General features: G+C 36.0%; 1 protein-coding gene across 1 annotated transcript; it reads left to right on the top strand.

The window, feature by feature from the left end:
* Positions 1-1,736: 1,736 nt before the first annotated feature.
* LOC131162019 (protein CutA, chloroplastic) lies at positions 1,737-10,860 on the top strand. The gene is made up of 6 exons (XM_058118116.1): positions 1,737-2,069; positions 2,160-2,275; positions 2,521-2,583; positions 9,790-9,821; positions 9,977-10,071; positions 10,580-10,860. Exons 1-6 carry the CDS (start codon positions 1,888-1,890, stop codon positions 10,659-10,661), a joined length of 570 nt encoding a protein of 189 aa, XP_057974099.1. The 5' UTR covers positions 1,737-1,887; the 3' UTR covers positions 10,662-10,860.
* Positions 10,861-19,207: the final 8,347 nt, after the last annotated feature.

The following is a 19,207-nucleotide window of genomic DNA, read 5'->3' as shown; positions in this document are numbered from 1 at the left end:
ATTTTCAAAAAATAGGAACAATTATAAAAGATGGAGTTCTGAAAAGACTTCCCTTAAATAATGGATACCAATTTTAAATGCAAACAAGTTAATTTCTATTTTTCATACTTATCCTCCTATAACATCATCAAAACCAAAATATGAGGGATGAAGTCTAACATATAAACTTATAATCCAATCTAAACAATATTTTTTAAAATTATGACTTTTGAACAACCATTTCAATTATAGGTAGCTCTTAAAGTCATAAACAAAATGTTCATCATGATCAATATGTCAATATCAACCACATTTAAATTTATTTTATAATTTAGCATGGTCAAAATAATATAAAATGTTACATCCTATGAACTTTAAACTTCCTCTGCTAAAAAAAGTTTTCAAATTCCTCCCCCTTTTTCATTATCAAAAGGAAAATGTAAAAGTTAAAATGTCTATTTGAAAGTTATATCAATTAAAAATTCAAGTTTGAAAACTCAATGCAAAATCAAAATCATAGTATTTAATATTCACAAATCATTCAAGATTTTCAATAATCATTCACCTTACCAATATATAATATGATAATATCATCAAATGTGGGGGTTAAGCTTGAGTTTTTTGGTGCAGTGGTAGGCACCAGATCTTAAGTATCAAAGTGAGTTACCAGTTTAGGTCCCTTGGGGTGTCATTTGGGGGGAGATTGTTGGTATTTTATGGGGTGTTAGAGGGAATAATGTGAAGCAACCATTTTCTTGTACATGACATTTATATATCGTGATCCTACAACCTAGCTCTGATACTAATGTTAGGATCTGGTGCTTACCATTGCACCCAAATCTCAAGCTAAATTGAGAAGCAACCATTTCCTTTATACATGGATGCAAGGCCCTGCATCGTGTTGCGGGTGGGCTTGAGGGCACACTGCACATGTAGGTGCATCAGCAAGATCGACTATCAAACATCGATACCATGTATTGGATGAATTGCCCTATCTTGCTGGGGAGGGGTTGACATGGGATTTTTGGGGAATCTTGGATAATGGGAGAAAGCTTGATCCCGCAATATCGCGTGAGTGAAAAAGGGTGTTGCCGCTTGCATACATAAATAGCAAATCCATAGAGAGATTACTAACATCTTATAAATGCCAAAAAATCTCAGCTCAAGATAAATTTTACGTGAAACCCAATTTCCTTTTGGTTTTGCTTAAAATATAATGATTGAATTTACATATTTACGGTCTTATGTGTCATTTTGGGAGGTGGAGAAATTGGGCAAAGTATTGCCAAATCCAAGAGAGAGAGAGGAGAGGGAGATAGAGAGAGAGAGCACCGATACAATAAGTCGCCAATAATAAAATATAACAATAAATACAAAATAATTATAAGTTCTAGAAAATAAAATTGTAAGATTTTAGGATTTTGCATCAAATAGAGATGGAAGGTTTAACTTAAGAAAAAAACAAAAGTAATAATAAGTGGCCAATAATATGCAAGACGAAAAGATACAAACTAATGAAAAAATAATTGTGAATTCTAGAAAAATAAAAATATTATAAGATTTTAAAACTTTGGATTAAAATGGTCCTCATTGATTGATTGGCTGATTTAATCAGATTAAATTAATTATTCGAATTTTAAGATTATGATCTAAACCTAAATTTTAATAATATGATTTGTTATTTACAATGGAATCCAATTAGTAGTTTTTTAAAAATGGGATGCTTTTTGGGCTGACACGTGGCGCACTCGCAGTTTAAGGAGCGGAATATCAAGCAGCTTGGGGCGAACATCTTTCACCGTGTATCGCAAGAGGGCAGGCAGCGGGCGTATCAAGTTTCCGAAGAAGCAAGAGGCGTGAGACGGACGCCCCGCGCGTTATAATAGACTGAGGAGCCCGCATTTCCCAATGGCATCGGTGCTCTGCTTCAGAACCTCTTCTCTCGTCTCTTCCTCCGCCCTCCGCCGCCGCCTGCCGCTGGTTGGGGCGTTCTGCGTGCTCACCTTTGGCCTCTCCAATCTCTCCGCCACTCTCTCCTCCACATTCAAAACGGGTTGTGCTCAATCTCTACCCTTCGCTCCTCTTTTCCGGTACTTCTCCAAACCCCCTCCCTTTCTAGGTTTTTTGTGTTCTTCAGTTCTAGGTCGAGTTTTGATCGCATTCCTAATTGTATGGTTCAGATCAAAGTTTGGCAGCCAGTCTCAGGCCAAAAGCACTACTACTATCAGAATGGCAGGAAGCAGCACCACCGTCCCAAGCATAGTCGTCTACGTTACCGTCCCAAACAAGGAATTAGGTTTGATATCTCTCCATATACAAACTTGTATTTTGGATTTGTTGGAGCGTGAAGTTACATGGACTTATGCGCTCTATGCTTATAAAGTTATTATAAGCCTTCGTAGTTTCCACTGCCCAATTTGCATCGAACGTTTTTTTTTTTCTCTGTTGGCATACGGATGGTAGGAGTTGCTTCAATTTCAATTTTTTTTCTGTTCTATTTCGCATGATAATTATACTGGGCAACGCACAACATGTTTGCAGGAAAGAAGCTGGCGGAAAGCCTTGTTAGAGAAAAACTTGCAGCTTGCGTTAACCGAGTACCAGGTACATTCTTTGATCTTTGAATTTGATCCCTATTATTGTCTTTTCTTATGCTTTGTTTTTGCCAACGTTGATTTATATGATGACTATTGTACCTGTAATTGATGGATCGGTTATTGATTTCATTTTGCTTGTTTTATGGAAACATTGAACCACTATGGAACCCCTTATGCGACTATCTTGATATGAGGTAACGAGGACTCTTCTTGTTAACATGTTTTAATGACTTAGAACATGTTGTTGAGCTTATCAATTGATTGTTAAATGTGGTTTGAACAAATTGGTCTTATATTCAGTCCCAGTTTGTGGATCATCGCTTGGTTTGTGCGGGGTACGTGTTTACAATAGTTTAGATGTGTGTACGTGTGTTTTGTTCCTCTCTCTCTTAGGAGGAGATGTTCAATTTACGGTGGTTGTCAAAAGGACCTCTTGATGGCAAAAATGTTGATTTCCTTGAGATCAAAAAGTGTCAAAGGTCCAGGAGGATTTTGATCTTCTTGGTGTTAGGTGAGATCGAGTGGTTCCTCGCTACTTGGGAGGAATTTTGAGTTTCTAGAAATGAAAGACCGACTTCAATGCCTTGGTATTGGTGAATGAGGAACAAGGACAAAACCTTGTCATTTCAACTAAAAGTGAACAAGCACTGCACCTTCCTTGCCCTAATGGAGATCACTAGTGAAATGGAAGAAATATTGCCTTTCTAAAGGCTTTTGGCTTGAAGGATTGCCACGATCTCATCTTCAACAATTGCTTTTGGTCGACTAGTGATTCCAACTTTGAAAAGGAATAACAAGGCCTTTGCATTGAGAAGGACGATGTCAATCAACCCACAAATGGAGAAGAGGAAGCTGTCTACCCTCTACCAAGGTAGGTTGAGTAGCCTTGACACCAACTCAATGAGAGATTGTGTATTATTGCCCCCACTACGGTAACTCTCAGTTTGGGTCTCTTTGGTTATAGAGAAAAACAAGGCAAGCAAGGTTGGGGAAGAATGGAAGATATCTTGTGCCATATGCTCCTTTGCGAGTATCGTCGGAGAGGGAAGAGCTAGTTGGGTGCTTCTAACTATATTTTTGAATCTTCTAGGCTAGACCTAGTCAGGCCTAAATCCTTCTTGTACTTCATAGACTTTCAGTTGGGCCTTGACTTGGGCTACACCAATATTGAGGCTTTCCTCTTCGGCCTCTCACCTTTCAAGCCTCTACACATGGCCCCTCATTAGTCCCAACCCACTTACTCTGCATCTTTCAAGCATTAGGAAGGCCCATTTTGTGCCATGAAGAAGACAACCTGCTGTGGAGACGTTATTGCATTGCGTGAACCCCTTGCACAAAATGCAGGAACTTAGGAAGAAGAGGATAATGTGGTGCTAGATTCCACCAATTTAAGATGATAATGAATGGTTGGCATTAGTTCTAGGCCCCAACACTTGCATTAAAATTTTGTAGGACCGCCCCCCCCCCTTCCTCCTCCGTAACTTTGAGGTGCTACAAGGGATAGGCACGAACAATACCTATTTTAAGGAATAGGTCTTTGATTGGGTTCTTCTGAAGATGAAGTTTGTTAGTAAAACCATTAGAGTGTCCTTTTAAGGCTTCAAAGATAGGGCCTTATATGTATATATGTAAAGAGGGAGGAAGGGAGAAAAAATTATCACTGAAATACCCATGGACAGTAGTAAGAAGATGACACTAGTAGGGAATTATAATGATTGGAATTTTTAGTGAATCATGACAAAGTGGGAGGTTACTCAAACATGGCAAAGGATAGTAGCAGTTGGGGTTCTAAGGTGAACTCATGTTGAGAAAGATGATTTTGTGGAATATCATGGGTTTAATGACATGTTAAAAAGGACTATAATTAAGAAGGTTAGAGAGGTGATGTTTGCTTGCAGGAAACTAAAGTAGAAGTTGTGGATCATTCTATGGTCAAGAGCTTGTAGGGAGTGGAGGCTTTCGGATAGATTTCCCTCGGAACTAGTAATGTAGGGGGCATTCTTTTTTTGTGGAAGCATAATGTGGTGGAATTGTTGGACCACTTTGTTAATTTCTTCCCAGTTTCTTCATGTTTAAGAATTTGGAGGATAATTTCCAGTGGATTCTCGCCAATGTCTATGGCTCGAAGGACCCTCTAAACAGCTTTTATAGAATGAACTCATGGATGTTGCAAGTTGGTGGGATGCTCCTTGGATTATTGGGGGAGTCGTCATTATTTTTGTTTATCCTTAAGAAAGTGAGGGTTACTTTGAGAACACTTGCATTAGAGAGTTTCTTGATTTCATCAATGAGAATGCCCTTATTGATCTTCTAGTCATGGGTGCCACTTTCACTTGGTCCACCTTCAGGGAGTCCGGAAGTTCGCTTCCCTAAAATGACTCTGAAACTTCTTCCTAGGCCCATCTCAGATCCCTTCCCTATCCTCCTTGACTCTAGGAGGAGTTAAATGGGAACCAACTTTTGGTTCAAGCACTATAGTTTTGGGGACCAAGTTAAGCAATAGGGGTCTATGCTCCGCTGGAAGGGGAAACTAGCTTTGGGTTTGCCTCGAAATTGAGGGGTTGAAAGGAAAGTTGAATTTGTGGATGAGATACTTTTAGAAAGTCATGTGAAAAAGACCGTGATCCTTAATGGCATTAAGAAGTTGGATGAAGAGGAAATTGTCAAGTACTCAATGCCAAAAGGAATACTGGAAGGTTTTTGCTGAAGAGAGAACTGGTTTGAGATTAATCTAGAAGAGACCACTTGGAAGTAGAAGGGGGGATCAAAACATTAGTTTCTTCCATTGGGCAACAAACGCTCACTGGAGATTCAACACTTCATCTAGTATTGAAATTGGGGGGACACTTTAATTGAAGAAGAAGATATAAAAAAAAAAAAAAAAAAAAAAAAGAAATTTGCAATTTTACAAGGGTGTTTATATTGCATCTGAGGCCTAGAGACCAACCATGGATTGAATCAACTTCAAGTCTCTTGACCTTTCCATTGCAGCATGGCTAGAGAGGCTCTTTGATGAAGTGAAAATTTTTACCAAGCCCTTAGGGATTGTAATAGGGACAAAGCACTAGGCCCGTATGATAGGGCCTTCTCAAGCAAGACATTCTTTGCATTTTTTAGGAGTTCCTTAGAACAAGTAGATTTGTTAGTTGCATTCATGCCACTTTAGTTATCTTGATTCTAAGAAGCAATGTTTTAAAAGGCAAAGGCGTAAGGTGAGGCGTTTTAACTCTTAAAAGGTGAGGTGTAAGCCTTGAGGCATTGGGGTGTAAGCCTTTTAAGAATTTATTTTTAAGATTAAAAATGTAAGTAAAATTTTTATATTTTAAAAATAAAGAAAAATTAAGAAAATCACAAATAAAATGTAAGAAAGAAAAATTATATATACTTTGCAAACTACTTGTCAGCAGCCGTTCTAAGATTGGTAACTTGAATTTGTGACATAAATCGTGACAAGAGATAGCTACCATTACAAAGTTCAAACTATGTTCATGGTTTAAAGATACAACTCTCTGTTATTTTGGAAAGATTGAGGTTCAAGAGTATTACGAGATTCCTTCTATACAAACATGTAGTTAAAATTTTTTAACCAATTTTTACTTGATAATCACACACCCAAAATGCATAAGCCTCAACTAAAAACGCTAAAGGCGTGCCTTTTGTAAAAATGCGATACCCGCAGCATATAATGCTTTAGCCCTTTTGGAATTTGGTATTTTAGATTGAGCCTCAAGGCGTTTTAGGCATGTTGTGCTTTGAGGCGAGCCTTGATTAAGCCTTTTAAAACACTGCTAAGAAGAAAACTAGGGCCTACATTATCAAGGATTTCTACCCAATCAGCATTGTGGGAAGTACGTATAGAAGCCATCTTGGAAGTCAATTGGACAGCACCAACATGCTTTTATGGCAGGCAGGACAATCATGATTGTACTCCTAATTATTGCTATTGTATGCGTATCGTAAGGATAGAAAAGGGGGGGGGGGGTGTTGTGTGTTAGCTTGACATGGAGAAATTTTTGTTTCATATTAACTAGAACTTTCTTCTTTATATTCTTTGGAGAATGGGCTTTAGGGAGCTGTAATGCTAATGGATTGCACAATGCATTAATGTCCCAAGTTCTTTAGTGCTCATCGCCCATTTGACCACTTTTGCTTCTTTAGAGGTTTAAGGCAGGGTGATACCCCATCCCACTTTTTGTTTATCTTGGTTATGGAAGTGTTAAGCCTAATGTTGAAGAAAGCTATGAAGGAGGACTCCTCAAATGTAGGTAAAGAGGAGTTTATTGAAGTTTTGCATCTTGTCTTTGTGGATGACACCATTGTTTTTCTGTCAGTAAGATCCTCACCCAATCCTCAATATTTGGTGCATTTTGGTTTGGTTTGGTTTGATGCAATCTTGGGTTTGAAGGTGATTTTGGGGAAAAGTGAGATTCTTTTAGTTGGGGATGGCATTGGGGGGAGGGGGGGCTCTCTTTGTTGGACTTGCCGTTCGTAATTACTGCTATAGTCGTGACTGGGTTGCAAGCTGGGTGTACCTTCCCGATTAAGTATCTCAGTCACCCTCGTGGAGCCAAATTCAAAGATAAAGGAGTTTGGGATGCCATAACTAAAAATCTCGAGAAGATGTTGGAAAATTGGAAAGGAACTCCATGTCAAAAGATGAGATACATTCATCAGGAGCACCTTGACTGACGTCTTAGTCTATTATATGTGCCCCGTTTTCCTTTACCTATTTCAGTTGCCAAAAGACTTGAATAAATTCAAAGCAGATCCCTTTGAGGTAGCTTTGGGTGAGGGATTTAAATGCCACCTTTTCAAGTGGCTTTTTCAAGTAGGGGTAGTTAAACAACGTATTTTTTTGGGAGGTTTTGGGCTAAAATCCTGTCTAGAGAAATAGCTGTGGAGATTCATGAAGGCAAAAGATCACCTTTGGCAAGGAGTCATTGGTTCTAATATGGACTCCCACACAATGACTGGATCACTAATGTTTGAAGAGGATACTGATGACTGGAGTTTGGAAATACATCAAAAAAAGTTGGGACGGATTTTTTTCCCCTTCAACTTTCAAGTGGGGAATGGGGACAATGTTTTCTTTTTTCTATGGTGTTTGGTGTGGCCAAATTCCCCCAAGTGCTAAATTTCCTTCCATTTTTTCAGTTTGGCTTGCAATAAGGAAGCCTTCATTGGTCAACCTCTTTAGATTTCAGATCAATGGACTTTTTGGAACATTCTTGACTAGAAATGCTGCTGATTGGGAAATTGATCACCTTACTGACTTTTACAGCAGTTTGTTCAAGTTTCGTTAATGGAACATTGCCAATGGACTAAAATTGATCCTAGATAGCAATGGTAGATTCACAGTCAAATCCTTTTACAGGAAACTCTCCCCACTTGGAACAAACTGCAGCAACTTCCCTTCTGGGGAACAGAAACCCCAACAAAAGGCTGCTTTTCTTGCTTGGGAGGCAACAGATGGGAAGATTTTAACTCTTGATAACCTGCAGAAAATGGAGCAGCCTCTCATTGACAGGTGGTTTTTATGTATGGATAATGCTGAATCCGTTGCCACATCCTCTGCACTGTCCCTGGATCAGGATCTTTCGGGGCATGGCCTTTTCCTTGACCAGGCACCAGTGGGCCATTGCCAGTTCTGGGGAAGATATGGGCCTGTAAGGGTTTTTGAGCCACTAAAGAGGAGAGAGAGTTTTGAACCTCATCCCCCTTGCCATCTTCTGGTGTGTTTGGAAGGAAAGAAATAGGAGAGTCTTTGAAGGAAAGGATTCCCTTACAGATTAGTAAAGACCAGTGGGTTGCTACTGTTACATGCTGGCACAGTGGACTGTTTTTTAATGATCCTTTTGTAATTATGGATTTTTTGTGACACCCTGCAGTATAGGTGATCCTTTTTTGTTTGTTGTACTTGGGCGGCATCCTCTTGATGCCCCTTTAATAAGATTTTATTTACTGATTAAAAAGGAAAAAACAACAACAGTTTAGCATCACTCCCAATCACTTGTTTTTGGTAACGAAGTTTCAGACAATCCATAGTCTTTAAAATGTCATCAATCGCATACCTTAAAAAGTGGGTTGCAGTGTTTCTGATACTCAAATATTAAGAAGAATTGATGTAGTTTGAACTGAAGATTTAGAAGACAGTAAATATTGTTACAGATGGCCTTCTTCATCCCTATAGGGTTTTGATTTTATTCTTGTGTTTAAGCTGTACATTGTCATTGCTTATTGAGCATATGGAAATCCCTTGGAACTGGGAGATGCTGGAAAGTAACTGCAGCAATTTCTCAAAGAACTGAAATAAAGAATAAATTTTGCCACTGAGCATTATGTATGTTAACCTTACAATTTTAGCGTAACTTGATCATGTTTCTGATTTGGTTTTAAGGGGTGGATTGATTTGCCTCAAGAGCGGGGAGGCTGACTGTGGTGTATGGGTTTGGATTTCAGTCCTTTTCTCAATGGCTATGTCAAAATCTCTGGGTGGATCACCCTAAGAAGCAGTTCTCTTGCTGAATGTGTTTGTTAGATCTGATGGGAATAATGCGTGAAGTGGCATTTGCAGCTTGATGCTGATTTAATATTTTACTCTAATCACTATCCCGTTTTCGTTAAAAAAATTTCTACATAATCCTTATCCTGTTTTTGATCTGGATGTCTTTCCATAAGAATTCAAAGGTGTTACAATGGCTGTCTTTTCCCCAATTGGTGAAATAGCAATTGAACAGTGTTGATTCTGGCCCACTGTCCGGGAATTCTCCCTTTTTGTTGTTTGCTATAGAATATTCTCTGGGCGTGAAAGAAAATAATAAATTGGTTAAGTAAATTGCAAGTTTTCATTTAGATTGTCATGATAAAACTTCCCCTGGAGCATCTCACCAGAGAGTGTAATGGTTTTAAATATTAGCTTCTCAATAAGCTTATCGTTGGAGATGCTGTGATTATTTGTCAGTTCACTGCTTTATAATTTGATAGTTTTACAATGCATGGAAAATGAGTTACTTGTTGCCTTGATTAATTTTTAAGTACTCCTTGGCATAAATTTTTTATTTTTTTATTTTTTGAGATTGCTTTGCTTTTATTTCTCTTGAATTGGCTGTTGAATCCTTTGTTTCTAATTTCTAGGTTTATATTTTTGTGAACAATTATTGCAACTCATTATACCCTCCCTTGACCCAAATAAATGTGTATTTTTCAAATGCAGGTATTGAGTCGGTGTATCAGTGGAATGGAGAGGTAAGGATTTAATTCCTCTACAAGAAAGCTCCATTTGAATGTAGGAGGATGCTCATGCCCTTCACACGATCATTCCGATCTACATGGCTCAGATGGTCCTGTTGTGTACTCATTCTTGATTTCCCTAAATGGAATGCTAATACCATTGATGGCAGGTCCAAACAGACGCTGAGGAGCTTCTTATAATCAAGACAAGGGAATCCCTTCTGGAAGCTCTAACAGAGCATGTCAAGGCAAATCATGAATATGAGTAAGCCCATACCTTCTGCGTTGTTTTTTCTATATGGACGATGAACTTGTCAAGGACTTGGTAGACAGTACTAACAAAGAAAATAGAAATGGAGAGACAATGTTATTCCCATTACTTGGTCAACATGGAAAATAGATACAAATTCTCTCAAATCTTTGAATCTTTGAGTCTGTCATGGTGAGAAAGCATGAAATTATCAAAATTGAGTCTCTGTAGTTTTCATCTAGATAGAACAAATTAAGCTCAAACCTCCCATGAAATGGACCCTTTTCCCAGTTGTGTCCTGACCAGTTCATTGGGCTATCTTATCTTGGTGAAGGGACCTTTTACATTTTCCACTGGATTCGTAGAAGTAGATAATCAGGACTCTGGTTTCACCAATGCATGCTTCTGTGGCCTGAATGCTGGGAGCCACTCTGTGAGGGAGTAAATGTGAGGGAGGAATATAACAATACTGAACAGTTTAGTCTCCCTTTTCCCTATGTTAATCTGCTTTTGTTTTTTTCAGTGTGCCAGAAGTAATAGCCTTGCCCATCAGTGGGGGAAGTATCCCGTATTTGGAATGGATCAAGAACAGCACAAGGGACTGACTGAAGCTGCGGTGGACTCCATATGATAAAAGTTCTCATAGGCTTGTATCTGCATATGGCCGGGCAAACTCTCTCTCTCATTCTCTCTCTCTCTCGCCTGTATAAATTTCCCATTTCTTTTGCCCCTGTGTTATCCTTGTAGTTTAACTTTGGTGTACTGAGAATCTCTGTTATAAATGTTGCTTCTGGTTCTTTGGCATGAGTTTTAAGTTCTGGGTAGTTTGCCTGCTAGAGATGAGGTTTTGGGATTAGCTGTCAACTCTTGTACCTTGCTTTATTTTATTATCTTCACATTAATTATACTATATATAAGCTGAGAGGTACTTGATTAGAGAAAGAGTTTATTAGAGAAATATTTGATTAAAGAAAGACTTGGAAAGAACAATTTCTTCATGTTAAATTTAGAATTCATTAATGTTGCGATCCGGAGTATAGATTTTAGGTTTTAAATTTAGATTTATGTGAATTTAGTTAAAATTTAATATAATTTTATATTATATTTTTTAAAAATTTATACAAATCTAAGTTTAAGATTTCTTTAAATTTTAGATCAATTATAAAATTATATATTTATATTTGAATTTACTGAATAAGTTTAAAATTTCTTTTAAATATAGAGCAATTATAAAATTATATATGAATATTTGGATTTACTAAAGTGATATGGATGTAAATCATTGAGCTGCACAAACTATACTCATTTGTGTTTGTGCAAATGTTATTTAGTCATTACAGATCTTCTCTTTTGGTGTGTTAGTTTCTTCAATGTACGCAACTAACTAAAAAGTTTTTGCACGAGACAATCACTAACTTTTCGTATTTTGGATAGCGGATGGGTACAATTGTAAATTGATTACTTGTGGAATATGTGGCCTGTGCAGCAATTGAAAGGAAAATTTGAAGAACATGAAAATAAAAAAATTTGAAGAACATGAAAATTCTAATCGATAAATTACACCTTATTTAATTAATGAAATACATTTCATTTAATTTCTTATTTGATTAAAATGATAAATTAGTCCTTATAGTTTTAATTAAAATTTATTTTAATCTATATGCTTTTAATTTGTATAATTAAGGACTTTTTACTTATTAATTTTATTCAATTAAAAATATTATTTGATAATTTAATAATTATGAATTGGAGAGTTGAAATTTATGGAAGGTTCTGACGTCCTTAGAGATTAGTCGACTCCTTTGGGATTTAGATATTATTAGTATAAATGAAAGATTTTCATATCTAATTTTGAGGATAGTTTAATAAATAAACTGAAATTGAACATAAATAGACTCCCCTCGTTTCAACTCGTGAGTGATTCGATTGCAAGCTTGGTTGGACTTGTTCAATAAGCTTGGATTATGTTATTTTATGGGCTCATTTGATAAAGCAAAATTATGCTTGATAGACTATAGCGGGTTTAAAAAGAGGGACTATTTAGGTGTGAGCTTGTTTAGCTCAAACATGAGAGCTTGTTTAGCTTGTTATCCTCTTAAAATTAAACTCTCTCTCTCTCTCTCTCTCTCTCTCTCACATTGAGAGGTTCAAAAGAATCACAGTTTGTGAGCGTCTCAGTAGTTTGACTTGATAAGGGTATTGTAATTTGTGGCTCATATGTTGAGTGGAATGCATATGCAAAGAGAAAACATGGTTGAAAACAGAGTTGCCAACTTACAGGAAGAAACCGACTACGATTTCCTGAGACCATCGACGATTTTGTCCATGTGTAGAGAAACAGTCTATGATTTTCTTGTGTTACATCGAATGTTTGGTCTTGGCTTCAAACTATTGAAAGTATGATTGAAACTATCGACGGGTTTGTTCAGTTACTCAGCGCTCGTTTTAGAATTATGAATTGGGAAGTTGTATAGGTTAGGTTTCGGGGGAAAAACCTTTGGGAGGGCTATATGTTGACTCTATGAGTCAAATCCCGTTTTTATAATGACAAATCACATAGTATTTTACCTATGCATTGAGCTTTTGAATATGATCATTACTTAGCACGCATGGATGGTAAGGATGCTATAGAAGCCATAAGGAACATGAAGTGCATACAACTTGGTTCATTCCATGGAAGTAGAAAAGCAAAAGGATGCAGATAATTTAGTTTCAATTGTAATTTGTATTTAGTCTTATTTGTTTTTACATGTCTCATAAGATATGATTAGAAGATAAAAATGACGCTGACCCTAGGATTCATGCATTTCATGGAAAATTTACATACACTTGTTCTAGGTTGGTTTAGCATTTTTGAAAGCTAATAGGGTTGAAAAACAAGGGACTCATCAACTAGTGCCTTGGCCTCGTCGATGAATATATGAAGGTTACTTGTCGATGAGAAAATGCTGAGACCTCAATATTCTCAGTCAGAGACTCATCGACTAATGCCCTGGTCTCGTTAACGATCGAGTGAAGGATACTTGTCGACTAGTGTGTCCACTCGTCGACGAGTCTGTCGTGCGAACTGACGCTTTAGCACTCAAACTATTAAAATTTTTTTTATAAAATATTTATTACTGATCCAACAGGTAGAAAACAGCTATATGCCGACCATGCCTATAAATATCAACCCTAAAAACCCTAAAAGGTAAGGGAGATACCTTTTGCCTCTATTCTATCACACTCAAACTCTTTTAGGCATTCTCTACTCATATTTACAATGTTCAATGAGCATTCACTCACATTTATTGCAAGCATAATTGGTCTAGAGGTTTGGTAGACAAGATTTTATTTTTGGGTATTCAATCTTCATTTTCAAAGTATTTCTTCCCTCTTGCTCTTATATTTAAAGTTTTATTGAGAGCAAGAAACTTAGTTTGTCATATTTTCATTGTCTTGAAAAATATCTTTTGGGAAAAAGTTTGTACTAGGGCTTGAATTTTTGAAGCACCCACTTGCATATTTTTTACTCAAAGATTTTCTATTCTCTTATTTTATAAAAGCTATTCGTGAGCAAACCCTAGATTCTCTAACACACTTTATTTGAAAAATCATTTTTTGGAGATATATTGCATTGGGTGTAGATCTTTGAAGAAACTCATTTTATATATTCATATATAAAGATCACACATTCTATTACAAATAACTCATTGGGAAAAATATATTTCTCTCTTGAGTGTCAAGTTATATCTTGTGAGAGCGTTTAGGTTTTCACTTGAACACATAAGCTTGTTGAGAAGAATCCAATTGTACACAAAGTTATTTCTTATCTCTATTGTATTTGTGGTTTGGCGTGTGAACTGTGGTGAGGAAGCTACACCTCATGTAAGCAGTGACTTGTAACAGGAAGCTCCGTACCAGTTTAAAGAGTAGATTAGTAGAATCCTTGGGTTGTTTGCCAAAGGCGAGGACGTAAGCCAAGTTTGGCCGAACCTCGTAAATTTGGAGTTTGCATCTTTCTTCCCTTATCTCATTTTATTTCTGCTTGCGTTTGATTATTAATTTCACATCTACCTATTGTGTATGTATTAAAAATTTCTTGCACTTGAGATTGATTAGGTGATACTGAATTGTTTGAGATACACATAACTTAAATCTATTAGGTTGTGTAATATTGAAATCTGTGTATCTCCAAACTTGTGCCTATGTGGTTGGGTTTTCAAAATTAGGGATTAAAAGAACCAAATATTTTTAAATACCCAATTCACCCTCCCCCCCTTTTGGGATTACACCTAAAATCACATTTGGTATCAAAGCCTCGTTGCATTTGTCTTAAACGTTTTTGTAAAAGATCATGATGGCTCATATCGATGTAACCCCTTTTGGTGAGGGACATTCATCCATATGATGTCCTTTTTTTGTGGTGTTAATTACACCTACTGGAAACAAAGAATGCGTATTTTTCTTTAAAATGTTGATTGGAAAGTGTGGAGGGTTGTCTCCAAATGAGATTATGTCCCTATGAAAATTGTTGAAAAAGAAAATGTACCTAAGACTGAAGATGAATATACAGATGATGACTTAAAAGTAGTTAAAGTAAATGCTACTGCCATGAATCTTTTATACTGTGCTTTAGATGTAAACGAATTAATAGAGTCATTATTTGTAAGACTGCTAAGGAAATATGGGAAAAATTAGAAGTCACATATGAGGGCACTAAGGATGTAAAAGACAGTAGGATAGACAAGCTTACTAGTGAATACGAAGCATTTAAAATGACTCCTAATGAATCAATTCAATGTATGTACATTAGGTTCACCCACATCACAAACTCTTTGCATGCTCTTGGTAAGACTTACCCTACATATGAAATGATCAGGAAAATTCTTAGGGGTCTACCACCAATTTGGGAGGCAAAAGCTACTATCGTAGTTGAAGGAAGAAACTTAAAGGCAATGACAGTGGATGAGCTAATCAGATCACTTACCACATACAAATTGGCGATAGATGAAAGGATGAGTGAGCAGAACAAAGCAAAGAAAGTAGTTGCTCTTAAAGCATCTACCAGAAGCTCTAGCAAAGATAGTAATTCAGAGTCAGAGGAGGATATGACCCTACTAACTAAAAAGTTTGACAAGTTTTTGAAAAAGAACAAGAAGCATGGTAGAAAATTTCAAGAGTAAAAAACAAAAAAAGGAGGGTCAAGCAAAAGGAACAAAAGGATGATCCTCCGACGTGCTACAATTGCAGAGAAGTTGGGCACATCAAGTCGAACTGTCCTCAACTTAAGATAGTGTCCAAAAAGAAGAAGAAAACACTAAAAGTCGATTGGGACACACATAGTACCAGTAGCTCAGACACCGAATCCAGCTATGATCTGGTTGCTAATATGTTCCTAATGGCACATGACGATCACGAGGTACATTCATTTTGTCCCACCTCATCATATTATTCTAGTGATTCTGATAATGATAATAGTATGCTTTTATATGATGAATTACAACAAGAATATCTATATACTTTTAAGATGCTTGAGAAAATGTCTAAGGAAAACTCTGATTTGAAAACTAAATTAAAGGAATATTGAAAGATTTTGGGAAAAAAAAATGAGTCTCATGCTTCTTTAATAAAAGAAAAGAATTTGAAAATTGTGGAGTTAGAAAGAAATTTGGACGACAAATCCAAAATTATTTATAAATTCACAGAGGGCCAAAATAATTTTGAAAAACTCCTTTGGGCTCAAAGAAACTCTCTAGATAAGGAACTTTTATTTAAAGAAAACAAAAAAAATTTATTGCACAACATTAGTGACGGTTTTGCACATTCATCATTATTAGTCTCTTATTAGTGACGGTTTAGGAAACCATCACTACTAGTTCTTTTATTAAAAAAAAAAATTGTTTTACAGCATTAGTGACGGTTTTGCACATTTATCATTATTAATCCCTTATTAGTGACGATTTAGAGAATTGTCACTAATAGTTCTTTTATTTAAATAAAAAATAAAAAATTTTCACAACATTAGTAACGGTTTGCACATTCGTCACTATTAGTCCCTTATTAGTGACGGTTTAGAGAACCGTCACTACTAGTTCTTTTATTTAAAAAAAAAAAAAAAAAAATTTCACAGCATTAGTGATGGTTTTGGACATTCATTGCTATTAATCCCTTATTAGTAACGGTTTAGAGAACCATCACTACCTATTCTTTTATTTATAAAAAAATAAAAAAAAATTATTTCCTAGTAGTAGTGACGATTTTGGATTTTTGTCACTATTAGTCCTTATTAGTGACGGTTAGTAGTGACGATTTTGGATTTTTGTCACTATTAGTCCTTATTAGTGACGGTTCTGAACCGTCACTACTAGTTCTTTTATTTCACACTTTACCTGGGTTTCCTCCAATCTCCCTCCTTTCCCTCTCTCCTCCCGATTCTCCTTTCTCCGTTGCAGCCCCAGCCCCTCGCCATCGCTGTTCGTCATAGCCCCTCGCTGTTCGCGGACCATCGCAGCCCCTCGCCCTTCAAAACGCAGATCCGACGGTGCAAAACCCATCGGCACCCCGTGAAGCTCTCAATCCCCCAAACCCTCCCAAACTCCTTCACTTCCACAAGAAGCTCCGATGCCTTCAATGCCACCTACGACAGCCTTAATCGTTCATCCACCTCTGTAGCCTCCATCTCCACTGGAACCTCTCTCTCCAACCTCTATAGCTCCTTGCCCCAACCGCCCCTCATCTTCAATTTCTTCGAGATTTGCTCTGCCACCAACAACTTGCCAGGTAAGTTTGTTTTGATTTTGAAATAACCTTCATATGTTTATATATGTATATATATATACCTCAGCTTTGATAAATCTTCTTGGGTCCAAAATGCTCCCTAGGATCATGAGTGATGATTTGATTATACAACATTTAATGTGTGGCTCCATGGGTTTCAATAATAAATGCAGTTCTGTTTAAATTATTTTTTTTAGTACAAAAAATCATTTAAAATTTGAAATATGCTTCTCTATGTTTGAAACTTTAATTTTTATTGGACAACATCTAATACGGAAATTTATTAGAAAGAAGGAAATTTAGAGAACAATAGTCTGCCCTTCTTTCCTTAAGATTGTCCTAAAAAAATTAATTTACCTTTGATGGGGTTGGAGATGGCCAATAGTTTAGTGAGGAACTTCTTTTCAATCTGTAAGTTTGATTATTTTTTATTTCAGTATCATTGTATTGAATTTTCACTACAAAAATTCTAGAAGAAGAATGTGGCCAATTAATATCGTCAAACTCACACTCTTTTGGGTAGTATAAGTGAAGAATTTCAATTAAAATAATTGTCACATGGCATTCCGTGCCCTAGGATAAGGAGAGGTTCCAATTTTGATTGAGGGATTCAACTCATAAGTCATGCATTTCTTTATTCCCACATAAGTTGAAAAATACATTGGAAAAGTGCTTCAAGAGTTGTATTTGCTACCCAAACATCTTTTCAAAAAAAAAAACACAATGGAGTCATCCCCAATCATAATATGTCTTTTATAGAAAAGGATGCCTTTCCCACCGAAATTTTTTTTTGAAACAAAAGATAATTATGGAGCTTTTTTTGAATATGTAAAAATGAAATAACAAAAAGTTATGTTCTTAACAGCCCCCACTGAAAAAAAAAAAAAAGAAAAAAGAAAAGTAAAAGTAACTATATAATTTCACCAAGTGAAATAATTATGGAGCTTTTTTTGAATAGAATCAAATAGACAAGATTTATGGCTAACCTTTTTCTCTTTGCTTTAAAAACCATATAATAGTACAAGTCTACCAAAACTTCAAAAGTTTTGTAGAAATTTTAGTTGTAGACAAGTATGAAATGAAGGTAGCCAAATGCTGTAAATATCCAAATATGAAGAAGAGCCATAATAGAATTTAAAATCATCAAAGAAGTGGTAGTAGAAAACAAGAGGCGCTTATATTGAGAAAACTATTTTACAAAACAGTGTAATTCAAAATTTGATTGACTATAAAATTGAAATCTTAAAATTTTTTTAGCAATTCTTTACAACCAAACAAAGAATTTCAAGAGAAAATACAAACAAGATCACCGAAATAAGAAAGAAACCCACAATTGGAATGAATGCCAATCCATCTGCGGAGCACACACACACATTTAATTAAACTAATTAAAAACAAAGTAAAGAAGTTAAGCATCGTCAATCCATATAAGGTTAGAAGACTTTATAAGGCAATTGCAATTGTAACAATATAATGTAAAAACTTTAGAAAAATGAAAAAAAATACAGCTTTGTGTTTTTTTTGTTTGATTGGCAAACATCGAAAACATAAACACATATTTTATGCCTTTTATTTTTGTTTATTAATAGAGAGATTAGGTGTTTTATAAATAATTCAAAGCATTTTCGCTATATTATCAAATCTGGTCAAAAACACAAAACAACGCACCATTACAAAATAATATATATATATATATATATATATATAATAAAAGATCAAGAAGAACTAAAAACAAACATCTGTGCCCATCTAACCCACTCCTTAAAGCTTGGTCAAACACCCAGCTAGAGCCACAACAAAATCACTTTAAGAAGTAAAATGTGCTAAACTAATAAAATAAACATCTATGCCCATCTAAACAATGCAAATGTAGGCAAGGATCCTCTCTGCTAGCTTGGCTCTTGAAGGATGAGAGAAACCTTCGTTGAAATTAATAGCTGGGTTAATCCGTTCTAAAATCAAATGAAACCAAAGAAAGATGAATGTACTCCATAGAAAATCTGTTGATCAAGAAATTTTGTGAATTGCGATCTTTTTTGACTTGCAGGTTTGGGAAATGTTCTATTTATAAAAGGTATGCTACCAAAAATTTTTTAAATTCCAACATTTTCTTAACCTCCTCCCAATCACACAACATGGAAACCTATCCAACCAACCAACAAAGCAACCTAAAATTGGGCGAAGGAAAATTTTGAAGACCACACCCGCAAATAAATCTTCCAAACACTAGCCTAGAAGTAATACAGGAGCCTCCCAACTCCTTAACTGAAGATTTGACAACATTAAAATCCCAACTTAAGACCTAATTAGGGAAACGAAGATCAAAAGCATACATAAAATCTAGTCAAAATAAAGATCTATATCCATAACAAGTAGGTCCATAATGGGTGAT

This window comes from Malania oleifera, chromosome 8 (genome assembly GCF_029873635.1).
Source record: "Malania oleifera isolate guangnan ecotype guangnan chromosome 8, ASM2987363v1, whole genome shotgun sequence".
Classification (NCBI taxonomy): Eukaryota; Viridiplantae; Streptophyta; class Magnoliopsida; order Santalales; family Ximeniaceae; genus Malania; species Malania oleifera.
Note: the sequence above shows the minus strand (reverse complement) of the source record. Positions and strands in the feature narration are given on the sequence as shown.